Source organism: Podarcis gaigeae, assembly GCF_964106915.1.
Source record: "Podarcis gaigeae genome assembly, chromosome: 16".
NCBI lineage: Eukaryota > Metazoa > Chordata > Lepidosauria > Squamata > Lacertidae > Podarcis > Podarcis gaigeae.
The window spans coordinates 8,374,941-8,387,596 of NC_139693.1; the positions used below are offsets into that span (position 1 = coordinate 8,374,941).

General features: G+C 44.2%; 1 protein-coding gene across 1 annotated transcript; it reads left to right on the forward strand.

Moving 5' to 3' along the window:
* Positions 1–7,017: 7,017 nt before the first annotated feature.
* On the forward strand, positions 7,018–12,422 carry LOC310833461 (protein S100-A3-like). The gene is made up of 3 exons (XM_083716205.1): positions 7,018–7,187; positions 9,096–9,266; positions 11,057–12,422. The coding sequence occupies exons 2-3, from the start codon at positions 9,120–9,122 to the stop codon at positions 11,219–11,221; spliced, it is 312 nt and encodes a 103-aa protein (XP_083572331.1). The 5' UTR covers positions 7,018–7,187; positions 9,096–9,119; the 3' UTR covers positions 11,222–12,422.
* Positions 12,423–12,656: the final 234 nt, after the last annotated feature.

Sequence of the window (12,656 nt, forward strand, 5' to 3'; positions counted from 1 at the left end):
CCTCACACGCAGGAAAGGAGGAGGACCCCGAACAAAGGTGTGTCTGCCTTTATATAGACATTTTAAATTGCCCGCCTTGGAGTCCAAGACCACCCCCCAGAAACATCACACCTACATCACAGAAAGGGCGGTCTACAGCAGAAATCTGAGTGCGTTGTTTACCTCCTGTCGTTGTTTGTCTCCTGTCGGGCAGACCTGTTAATGGTCCCTTGGTTGGATACCCTGGTTAGCCTGGCCAGTCTTTTGTAGTGACAAATACTTAGTTCCTGAGCCAGGTCACAGGCTCACCCTATTCATACACAGACATACCCTTAAGGCAGGTTTTGTGAATGAAAAGACAATGGGGAGGCTTTTCCATTTTCCTTTGACCTTGCAGAGAAAACATTTGGTCAGTTTGGGAGCCAAAATGGCCCCAGGACTGCTTTCCTGTGCTGCTTCAGACATGTGGCTTATATATTTATATACATGTTTGCTTGGTACATTTATGAACATTTATTATATATATATGACCTTAATTTATGGGCAAATATCCAGGGGCCACGTGCCAGTGGTGGGCAGGGCCACAAGCAAAAGGGGCGGAGCTATTTTCTACAGCCCTTTTTCTCTCTATCTTCCATGCAGGCATGCAAGAGCGAGATCAGAGTTCAGACACACATCCCAACCAGGCAAAAACATTAAAGGAGGGTGTTAAGCAGGGGTGGTGATGGGATGTGCCTTTGGAGGGGGAGGTTGCCTGAAGAGAGTCCTGAGGGCCAGGTAGAGATCTTTAGAGGGCCGCGTTTGGCCCTCAAGCCTGAGCTTCTGCACCCATTTTAAGCTGTGTGTGAGAATTCAGACCTAGGGAATAACTGGTTTCCAGGTCTCCATATTTCATTATTAGAGCATTTTCCTCTCCTTGTCCCCATCCTGCACTCAGCTCTCACTTACGGCTCCTAGGACAGTGGGAAATGTGGAGGAAAGGACAGAACGAAACAGCTGGAATCTGACACAGAAGCAACTTCACCACGCTGCAACATTTGGTCGCAGGTCCCTGCACGTCCCCTTGTTTCATGCAGCTGTGATAAAAGAGCAGGTATAAATCAGATGTTGAATGTCTCCACCCTGCTTAGCTGCTTATCTGTATTTAAAAACAAAAACAAAAACACTTGCAAAGTGGGTTTCAGTGGCACCAAGCGCAACCGCATGCATTGTGCAACGAAACATCCTGAAAGGGGTTTTTGCTTGTTTTTTCAAAGGAACCTCATGACCGGCTTATTTATACCACTCTTCCTCAGAAGCCACAAGAGGGAACAGGTTTTGGCAGAGGAAAAGCAAGTTGCCCAGGGGTCTTCCTGTTTTCATCTCTGAAAATTAGGAGGGTAAAAAAAGCAGCCCTGTTTCTTATAGGAGGAAGGACTGTAGATCATTGCCCTTGCTTTGCATGCAAAGGGCTCCAGGTTCGAAACCCGACATCTCCAGATAGGAGTGGGAGAGACTCCCTGGCTGAAACCCTGGAGGGTGGCTGCCAGTCGGTGTTGACATCCCTAGCCCAGACCAATGGTCTGACTCAGTAGAAGGCAGCTAGCTAATTTCAAAAAGCAGCTGTTTATTATGAAGATGGCAATAACTTCTCTGTTCTTTAGGGGAAAGGCCCAGGGCTCAGGGGTGAATCTCATTCTTTGCACACAGAATGTACCGGCTTCAATGCCCATCATCTCCAGGCAGACCTGGGAAATTCTCTCTGCCTAAAACCCTGGAGGGAGGCTGCCAGTCAGAGCTGACAGCCCTAAGCCAGATGGAATCAATGGCGTGACCGGGTACGAAAGCAAGTTCCTCAACGTGAATTATCAGAGAGGGTATAATAGGTACCCTCCCTGCTCCTTGTCGTCAAGGAAGGTTAATTGTGGAAGGCATCTGACGCCGCCTTGGTTTTTTTAAGAGTTTTCAACATAGGATGCAATAAAAACGCAACCAGTCTAAGATAATAATAAAAATTACAGAAAAAAGAAGAGGAAGAGAGAGAGAGAGAGAGAGAGAGAGAGAGAGAGAGAGAGAGAGAGAAGGGGGTGCAGAATAAAAGGGGGGAGGGAGATTCAACTAGTCTAAAATAATAATAATAAATAATGCAGAAAAAAGAAGAGGTAGAAAGGAGGAAAGGAGGAAAGAAAGAGAAGGTGAGGGGAAAAGAAAAATGGGGGAGGGAAAAATAATATAATAAAGCTCAAAGAGATGATAGATGATAGATAGATAGATAGATAGATAGATGATAGATAGATAGATAGATAGATAGATAGATAGATAGATAGATAATAGATGGATGGATAGATAATGATGATAGATTATATATAGATAAAGGTAGATAGATATAGATAGATGATAGATAGATAGATAGATAGATGATAGATAGATAGATAGATAGATAGATAGATAGATGATAGATAGATGATAGATAGATGATAGATAGATGATAGATAGATGATAGATAGATAGATGATAGATAGATAGATAGATAGATGATAGATAGATAGATAGATAGATAGATAGATAGATAGATAGATAGATAGATAGATGATATAGATAGATTAGATAGATGATAGATGATAGATGATAGAGATAGATAGATAGATAGATAGATAGATAGATAGATAGATAGATAGATAGATAGATGATAGATAGATAGAGATAGATGATAGATAGATAGATATAGATAGATATAGATAGATGATAGATGATAGATAGATGATAGATAGATAGATAGATAGATAGATAGATAGATGATAGATAGATAGATAGATAGATAATGATGATAGATAGATAGATAGATAGATGATAGATGATAGATAGATATAGATAGATAGATGATAGATAGATAGATATAGATAGATGATAGATAGATGATAGATATAGATAGATAGATAGATAGATAGATAGATAGATAGATAGATAGATGATAGATAGATAGATAGATAGATAGATAGATAGATAGATAGATAGATAGATGATAAATGATAGATAGATAGATAGATAGATGATAGATAGATAGATAGATAGATAGATAGATGATTGATAGATAGATAGATATATAGAGATAGATAGATATAGATAGATAGATAGATAGATAGATAGATAGATAGATAGATACCCCTCCATGATATCTTAATTTTCAGTCCACATTCAGAGAATTGAGTTCTCCCAGCTCTCATCTGGGACAGCTTCCCTCTTCCTCAGTCTCACGCCCTGAGAAAATCCACCCTGACCTGCCTCTCCCTTGTCTCTTCTTCTGTTCCATCACCTCTCTGTGTGCAGAAAGATCTGACATCTCTCGGTGCAGAATATAAAACAGTGGAATCCCACCCCCCCTCCCTCCTTAGGTTAGACACCCCATATTTCCAAATAAAAATGTCACTTTGTGACACAGGGCCCCCATGAAAGGCAGCCTCTCTGCCTATGAAGAATTGGGAACTGTGTTTGTCTTGGATAGAACTTGCATGTTTCTTTAAAAACAAAACAAAACCCACTAACAAACTTTATTCCATTAAAAAAAAAACAACTTTTGCCCAGTCTAAAGGCTGAGAACGACACCCACAGAGCAGAACCACTGAGTTAGTTCCCTTTTTTAAAAAAAAAAAAGAAGAAAAGCCCTTGCTCAATTTTTCCATAGTTTTCCCCAAAACAAAACTGTTGACTCTCCTTCCTGCTTTCTCTTCTTATACAACCACCCAGCCTACTTCCTAGTTCCACAGCAGCACACAAAATCTCTCAGGAGGAGCCAATTCACTTTTCCAGGGCACTTAAAAACAAATTAGCTTTAGATTTTTACACATTTCTCATATAAAACTGCATTGCACTCAGGTGGGCATAATTCTGCTGCATTTATAACTCTGACATGTTGTAATTGACAGAAAAGTTCATGAGCAGAAGCCAAAGAGAGAGAGAAGCATATAATTTATCTTCATCCAAAAATGACACATTATATGCACACCGGACACTATTTTTAAGACAGAGTGTTCTTGCTGCTTTCTTTAAAGGCAAAAGAGGGGAGGTGTTTTGTCCCCCCCCCCCCCCTATTCTGATCTCATTCATGCTTGGTTGGCGGAGAGGGAAACAAGCCTGATCTTAACAGGCCTCCTGTGAGATTATTTAGAGCACAATCCTGTACACACACTTCCCTGGTAGTGAGTCCTACTGAAGTCAATGGGGCTTACTTTTGAGTAGACAATCCAATGTAGGCTTGGGCTCTTTGTGCGTGTGCACATCACATAGTTGGACTATGGAACTCGCTGCCACAAGATAAGCAGTGGTGGCCATCAGCTTGAATGGCTTTAAAAGAAGATCAAACAAATTCACGGAGGAGAAGGTTGTCAATGGCTACTAGCCCACAATGGAGCCTGTGCTCTCTCTCCCATGTTGCAGGCAGTAAATGTTTCCAAATACCAGTTGCTGGAAACCGCAGCAGGGGAGGTTGCTGTGTGCTCAAATCCTCCTCCTCCTCCTCCTCCTCCTCCTCCTCCTCCTCCTCCTCCTTCTTCTTCTTCTTTTTATACATTTTTATTGTGTTTTTTAACATATCATTTCCAACAATCATATAACATAACTTCTTATCTTATACAATATTTTAGACTTCCGTCAACACCTCTGATGATTTTCCATTCTTTATCACTTATTCTGCATTTCTTAATTTCTCTATTACTCCTAATTATCATTCACTAATAATTCTCCTCATAGTCTTTCTTGCAATATTTCAAATAGTCCTCCTTACAAAACTTCTTGCAGTCCTACTAGCGTAATTTGTTGATTACAGTTGCTCTTCAAATAATTCATATACTTCTTCCAATCTTCTGTAAATCTCTGGTCCCGCAGGTTTCAAATCCTTTCTGTTAATTTATCTAATTCTGCATAGTCCATCAGTTTCATCTGCCATTCTTCTTTCGTCAGTAATTCTTCAAATCCTGCTTCTTGAGATCTTACAAATTTACCTGGCAGTAAATCCTACCAAGTTCAATGGGGCTTACATCTGCGTAGACATATATGCTGGTATATAACTGTACTGCTTGAAGACACTCGAACTCAAGACACAAGGGAGAAACGTGCAAAGAGGAAGACACACTTGGCAAACCTACACCATGATCAACTCCCACCCGGAAACCTATGTCCCCATTGTGGAAGGATGTGTGGATCCAGAATTGGCCTCCACAGTCACCTACAGACACACTGTTAAAACCGTGTTCATGGAAGACAATCTTACTCGGTGAAGAAGAAGAAGAAGAAGAAGAAGAAGAAGAAGAAGAAGAAGAAGAAGAAGAAGAAGACTATACCATCAAGGGATCTTGTTTAAAGTACCTATGTACCACTCTTCTTACATACATAGCCCAATAAGAATTTACATTTTTTTAAAAAAGCAATTCCATAATTAAAAGACTCCACACACCCACACAAAAACCCCCTCTGTGATTAAAACAGAAGCACTTTCAGAATTCACCCCAGTGAAAACACACATTCAGGCAGAAGAAGTGATAGCCCGGTCGCATTGCCCAGACTTTTCTCATATAGGTGGACTTCCACCCTGTACCATGGCTGCTGACCAGGTGATTGTCATAGTGAGCCTGCTCAGTCCAGCGGAGACTCACCGATTAGGGAAAGCGGGGCATTGCCCTGCTGCCCACAGTCTGCCCTCAACCAGCCCCCGCCATACTTCCTCCTCTTTAGTCTTGGGCCACATTCATACCAGATTTCTAAAGCACTACGATATGACTTTAAGCAGTCACGGCTCCCCCAAAGGATTCTGGGAGCTGTAGTTTAAATAAGGTGCTGCGAGTTGTTAGGAGACACGCCTGTTCCCCTCCTGAAACCGCTCTGGGAATGGTAGCTCAGTGAAGGGAATAAGGACCTCCAAACAACTTCCAGCATCCTTAACCAACTGCAGCCCCCAGAATTCCTTGGGGCAAAGGTGTCACTGTGCATCCTAGGACCCATGTACCTATGGGACCGCCTCTCCTGGTCTGCCCCGCAGAGGACCTTAAGGTCCACAAATGACAACACTTTGGAGGTACCAAGTCGCAAGGTGGTTAGATTGGTCTCAACTAGGGCCAGGGCCTTTTCAGTACTGGCCCCGACTTGGTGGGACGCTCTGTCACAAGAGACTAGGGCCCTGCGGGACCTGACATCTTTCCGCAGGGCCTGCAAGGCAGAGCTGTTCCACCTGGCCTTTGGTTTGGATTCAGTCTGACCCTTATGTTTCCCTCCCCTTATGGTTTTGATCTATGGGCTACTATTAAAATTGTATTTTAACCCGTATTTTAAATTTGTCTCCCCCCCCCCCATTGGGAGCGGGTGGCGCTGTGGGTTAAACTACAGAGCCTAGGGCTTGCCAATCAGAAGGTCAGCGGTTCGAATCCCCATGACGGGGTGAGCTCCCGTTGCTCTATCCCTGCTCCTGCCAACCTAGCAGTTCGAAAGCACGTCAAAGTGCAAATAGATAAACAGGTACGGCTCTGGCGGGAAGGTAAACGCCGTTTCCTTGCACTGCTCTGGTTCGCCAGAAGTGGCTTAGTCCTGCTGGCCACATGACCCGGAAGCTGTATGCCGGCTCCCTCGGCCAATAAAGCAAGATGAGCGCCGCAACCCCAGAGTCGGTCACGACTGGACCTAATGGTCAGGGGTCCCTTTACTTTAACACACACCCCCAATTATGTTTTTATTGTAATTATACTGGTGTTAGCCGCCCTGAGCCCGGCTCTGGCCGGGAAGGGCGGGGTATAAATAAAAATGTATTATTATTATTATTATTATTATTGGCGTACGATGCTGCTTTAAATGTGTGGTTCAGATGGGCAGAAACAGACTGAAAATGACAAAAGGAATTTGAAACTGCCGGTAGGGAAATGTACCCGGTACCTCCTGGGCAGAAAACCATTTTGAGAAAACGAGGTGCTGGGTGGAAGAGCGATTTGAGAAATGAGCTTGGGGCTTTGAGAGTGCCAGACAAAAGCAGTATATCTTCTCCTGAAGCAAGGCAGGGTGTGGATCAGGATCAGGTGGTGTGATGCAACTGATGGGTGGGTCACCTCTGTTCCCAAGGCCTGCCTGTCTGGGCGCAGGAGGGCTTGGCGGCATTGATAGGAGCAGCAGAAGGCAATTCTGGACAGGTTGGGAGACTTGAAGCTCAGCCTTCCTCCTGCACCACAGAACTTGAGACTTGGGAGATCTCGGTGCGTATTATGCTGCTACCTGTTTTTGTGTGTGGAGGGGGGAGAGTTGCTGATGCTTTTGTTACATGTCGGTGTCGTGTCTTGCTATGTCTAATGTGGCTCAGCCAGAGGGGAGGAGAGACAGTCTCTGGAAGAAGAAGTCTTCAAGGATTCACTCAACAACCCAAAGGTCTATCCACTTCTGATGGCTATGGTCTACCTCCAATGTTGAGGTTCTCTGCTTCTGAACACCAGTGGCTGAAAACCACAGGACTGCTGTTTTGCTCAAGTCCCACTTTGGGGCTTCCCTTTGGGTGGTCACTGTGAGAAAGCCACTTCCGCCTTAAAAGGAGGTGGTGTTGAGAGCTTCACACCCCCACCACGTGCACGGTGGCTGGCTCTCAGCCTCCGCACAATTGAGGGAATCCCCGGCCGCATCATCCCCTGGACAGCCAATCGGCTGGCTCAGGGGGGCGTGGCCTGCCCTATTTAACATTGGCGCAGCCAGGGATCTCCTTCTTTTGCCGCCTCCAGCTGCTCTGGTTTCCCACCCTCCCGCCCTTTAAGGTTTTCGTCTTTGACCTTGCTATGGACCTCGGTTGGTCGCCATTAAGGGGCCTGGTAGGAATTTTTTCCACTTGGGAAATTGGCACCAGGCACTTGGTTTTTCGCCTACTTCTTAGCAAATCGTCACAACTTCCTTGGTATTGGCGGTTAGGCATTGATATTGTTCTATAGATGGAAGAGGGGAGGTAGTGCCATCACCTGCCCCACATATTGAAGGGTAGTCCATTAAAGGATTCCAGGGGGCGTAGTGCTGTCCAAAGCCTAGGGAGGTGAGGGCCTAAAAACCGGAGAGCCAGTGTGGTGTAGTGGTTAAGAGCGGTGGACTCATTATCTGCGGAACCGGGTTCGCGTCTCCACTCCTCCACATGCAGCTGCTGGGTGACCCTGGGCCAGTCACACTTCTCTGAAGTCTCTCAGTCCCACTCACCTCACAGAGTGTTTGTTGTGGGGGAGGAAGGGGAAGGAGAATGTTAGCCGCTTTGAGACTCCTTCGGGTAGTGATAAAGCGGGATATCAAATCCAAACTCTTCTTCCATCCGTGTTTTCTTTTTTTTTATATATATATAAATATTTTTATTGGTTTTTAACATACAAAATTATAAAACATACCATACAATTTATCACAAATACATTCTTCCATCAGCACCTCTGATAATCCTCTGTCTTAATCACTTCTTATGCATTTCCTAACTTAATATTGCCTTTACATCTCTTAACTTATTGTCTCTCCTTCTCCATTTTTACAATATTTCTAATATTATTCATCACAGAACTTCTTGCAAACCTACAAACGTCGTCTGTTCATCACAAATACTTTTCAAATACAGTAATCCATAAATTTACTCCAGTCTTCGGTAAATTTCTGGTCCCACCAGTTTCGGATCCTTCCCGTTAGTTTGTCAAGTTCCGCATAGTCCATTAATTTCATCCTCCATCAGTGTTTTCAACTGGCTAGAAGGTATCCTCTTGCTTGCCTGGGTGGAGGGGGGTGATATGGGTAGGTTGGTGCTATTCTGCTCACTTTCTTTCGCTTATGGTGCCACCCACCTCTGCCATGCCAAAAGTTGCCAAAAAAGGACTTTAAAAGGTTCCCCATCCCTGTGGTAGATCCCTAGCAGAGAATCTGTGGCCTTCCAGATGTTGCTGGACTCCAACTCCCATCATCCCCAGCCCTGTCCTGGACACATGTCCCAACCAATCAGGGACTGTGTATTAAACGCACTACTGACCTACCTTTGTTTACGGTTTTTATTTCTACATGGCTTTGGGAAATGTCGTTTGAGAAGTGATGCAAACGTTTTGTCCTTAATCAATGCATAAAAATGGCAAGCCCCTTCATCCACCCGTCTCTTCGCCTTGCAGGGCTGTTGGCCAACAGAACCCACGATGGAGCAATATCAGACTCTGGAGCAGGCCCTCGGAGGGCTGGTTTGCACCTTCCAGTGCTACTGCCGGAAGGAAGGCGACAGACGCACACTCAGCAAAGGGGAACTGAAGGAACTCTTGGAAAACGAGCTTCCCAGCCTGAAAACTGTAAGTCTCCTTCCATCCCCATTCTCGGTCTCCTGAGCATTATGGGTTGCGGATGGAATTTGTTCCGATCCATTCTCCACATTTTTGCAGCAGTATGCGTGTGTGTGTGTGTGTGTGTGTGTGTGTGTGTGTGAAAATCCTTATGAAAATTCATCAGAAGTCTGCCTGTTTTGGAGGGGAATTCTGAATGCTACCAATATTTTTTCTGTGAAATGTGTGTTTTGAGGTGCCTGAGACAGTTTCGTGGGGACGTGGGTGGCACTGTGGGTTAAACCACAGAGCCTAGGACTTGCCGATCAGAAGGTCGGCAGTTCAAATCCCTGCGACGGGGTGAGCTCCCGTTGCTCAGTCCCTGCTCCTGCCAACCTAGCAGTTCGAAAGCGCATCAAAGTGCAAGTAGATAAATAGGTACCGCTCCAGGGGGAAGGTAAACGGCATTTCTGTGCACTGCTCTGGTTCGCCAGAAGCGGCTCAGTCATGCTGGCCACATGACCCGGAAGCTGTACGCCGGCTCCCTCGGCCAATAAAGCGAGACAAGCGCCACAACCCCAGAGTCGGCCACGACTGGACCTAATGGTCGGGGTCCCTTTACCTTTACCTTTTAGGACAGTTTCGTATATTTCCAAAGTAGCCCTCCAAAGGGGACTTAGTTCATAGCTGGTATATAAATAGTTTTTATTATTATTATTATTATTATTATTATTATTAATAGCAGCAGCAGCAACAGCATCACAATCCTCACAATCATCATTACATCATCACACAGAATAGTTCAGTTGGTAGAAGATGTGGTGTGTGATTTTAAGATTCGTTTATTTGGTTTTACAAATCAAAGTTTTACAGTCATATACCGAACATATAGCATAAAAACAAGATTCCAAGGAATCTCTTGGACTTTCCTCCTCCCCTTTGTGGGTCCTATTGTTAATCGTTTCCTCCTTTCTCTTTTATGATAATCCAATTTTTTTACATCTCCGTTACGTCCAAAATCCACCATTAAACTACAAGTGTTATTCCAGTCCTACTAACATTTTAAACTGTTTACAATGGTTTTTAAGATAAATTATAATCCCCCCCCATTCCTTATTAAAATTCTGGTGTTCCTGATTTCTGATTCTTCTGGTCATTTTTGCCAGTTTGGCATAATCCATCAACTTGATCTGCCGTACTTCTGTGGTAGAGATTTTATCTTCTTTCCATCTCTGGGCCAAGAACATCCACATAGCCGTGGCCACTTACATAAATAGTATTTTCTGCTCCCTTGGGCTTTCAGACCTAGAATTCCTAAAAGAAAACCTTTAGGGTTTTGAGAAAAAGTCATTTAAAACTCCCCCCCCCCCAACTCATTATAAGAACATGAGGTTCTTAATCTCAAGGTCGCGGGCTTGAGCCCTATGTAAGGTTAAGAATAATTATAGAATCATAGAATCATAGAGTTAGAAGAGACCACAAGGGCCATTGAGTCCAACCCCCTGCCAAGCAGGAAACCCCATCAGAGCACTCCTGACATATGGTTGTCAAGCCTCTGCTTAAAGACCTCCAAAGAAGGAGACTCCACCACACTCCTTGGCAGCAAATTCCACTGTCAAACAGCTCTTACTGTTGGCGGCCACCTGAACTGCAACATGACGACAAACTTACATTTCTATGTATATAGGGGGAATATTACAATAATAATAATTCTTTAATGATCCCTCATTCACTGATGGTGATGATTAGGCTGAAAAGGACCCTCAGTCCCCGATCATTTCTCTCCATTCTCAACCATTCCATTTCTATTCCTTTCTTAGCTTCAAATAAAAGACGGTGCTTTCGAAGAGTTGATGGCATTGCTGGATACAAACAAGGACAACCAAGTGGACTTTGAAGAGTACATCCGCTTCATCGCGGCGGCCTGCACCTTCTTCCACGACTTCTTCCGGGACAGCCCTCCGGTCCAGCCCCGACTGCTATGAAAACCAAGATGGCGCCCCAACTCACCCAGGGTTGCAAAGCAAGTTCCTCACCTCGGTTGGAAAAACTGTGCCAGGAAGTCCCCGTGTCTGTCTCTGAAATCTCAAGACAAGTCTTCTTCCTCATCAACTATGCCTTTATTTCATTTTGTTACTTAAGTCGAGAAAGCAGTTTTGAGCCTCAAAAAAATGGGAAAATAGAACAAGAAAAAATGGCTTCTGAAAGGATGAAATGAAAAGTAACAGCAACACAGTGGAGCTATAGATCCTTAGCATCTCATACCTCTGAGGGAAAGAGCCTCAAAGTAAAATGTCAAAAAATGTTATACAGTGGTACCTCAGTTTACAAACTTAATCCATTCCAGAAGTCGGTTCTTAAACTGAAACCGTTCTTATACTGAGGCGCGCTTTCCCTAATGAGGCCTCCCGCCGCCGGTGCCCTTCCACCGTTCGGCTTCCATTCTTAGACTGAGGTAAAGTTCGCAAACCAGAAAACTACTTCCGGTTTTGCGGAGTTCGTAAACTGAATAGTTCATTAACAGGGCTGTTCATAAACCAAGTTACCACTGTATATTCAAAGGATCATAGGTAATTGCTATCTTGAACTGTCTCTGAAAACTGAGCTGTGAGAGTGGAAGGTGAATGTGTCAGGAGAAGCTACTAGATACTTTTAGAATTATCAGTCTTAGACATTTATATAATAACAATAACAACAATAAGTTTTGTTTTATTTTATTATTTCTATAGCAGACTAGTTGCCCCATTCACTCTGGGCAGCTTCCAGCAAAATACTGTGGTACCTCAGGTTAAGTACTTCATTCGTTCCTTAGGTCCGTACTTAACCTGAAATTGTTCTTAACCTGAAGCACCACTTTAGCTAATGGGGCCTGCTGCTGCCGCCGTGCCGCTGGAGCACGATTTCTGTTCTCACCCTGAAGCAAAGTTCTTAACCTGAAGCACTATTTCTGGGTTAGCGGAGTCTGTAACCTGAAGCGTATGTAACCTAAAGCGTATGTAACCCGAGGTACCACTGTATTAAAAAGCTTAACCTCAAACATTAAAACAAAACCCTCTCTGCCTTCCGATGTCTTCTAAAAGTCAGATAGATGTTTATTTCCTTGACATCTGATGGGAGGGCGTTCCACAGGGGAGGCGCGACTGCCAAGAATAAAAATAATTTTACCAGCGGACCTGGTGCATTAAAGACGCATTTGTCATCATTTCCCATTGCTTATTCTTTTCCCTTCTTCAGACTTGCCAGCCTTGCTTTCCCTCCCGCTCCTGTTTTCTGGAACTTCTATGCTGGCCTTTCCAAAGCTGGCATTTCAAGGCCGTTCTTTGCCAGACAGATGGAAAGAATCGGTCTGGGAATTTGGAGAGAGGGCTGTAGGGATGAGTGCAAAAGAGAGGGGCGAGGCAGCAATCACAAAGGCCTTCG

Excerpts from the sequence above, each read along its gene's own strand:
- LOC310833461 (XM_083716205.1), top strand. The coding sequence starts at position 9,120 with ATGGAGCAATATCAGACTCTGGAGCAGGCCCTCGGAGGGCTGGTTTGC. Across the intron at positions 9,267-11,056 it reads AGCTTCCCAGCCTGAAAACT|CTTCAAATAAAAGACGGTGC; the intron begins GTAAGTCTCCTT and ends TTCCTTTCTTAG.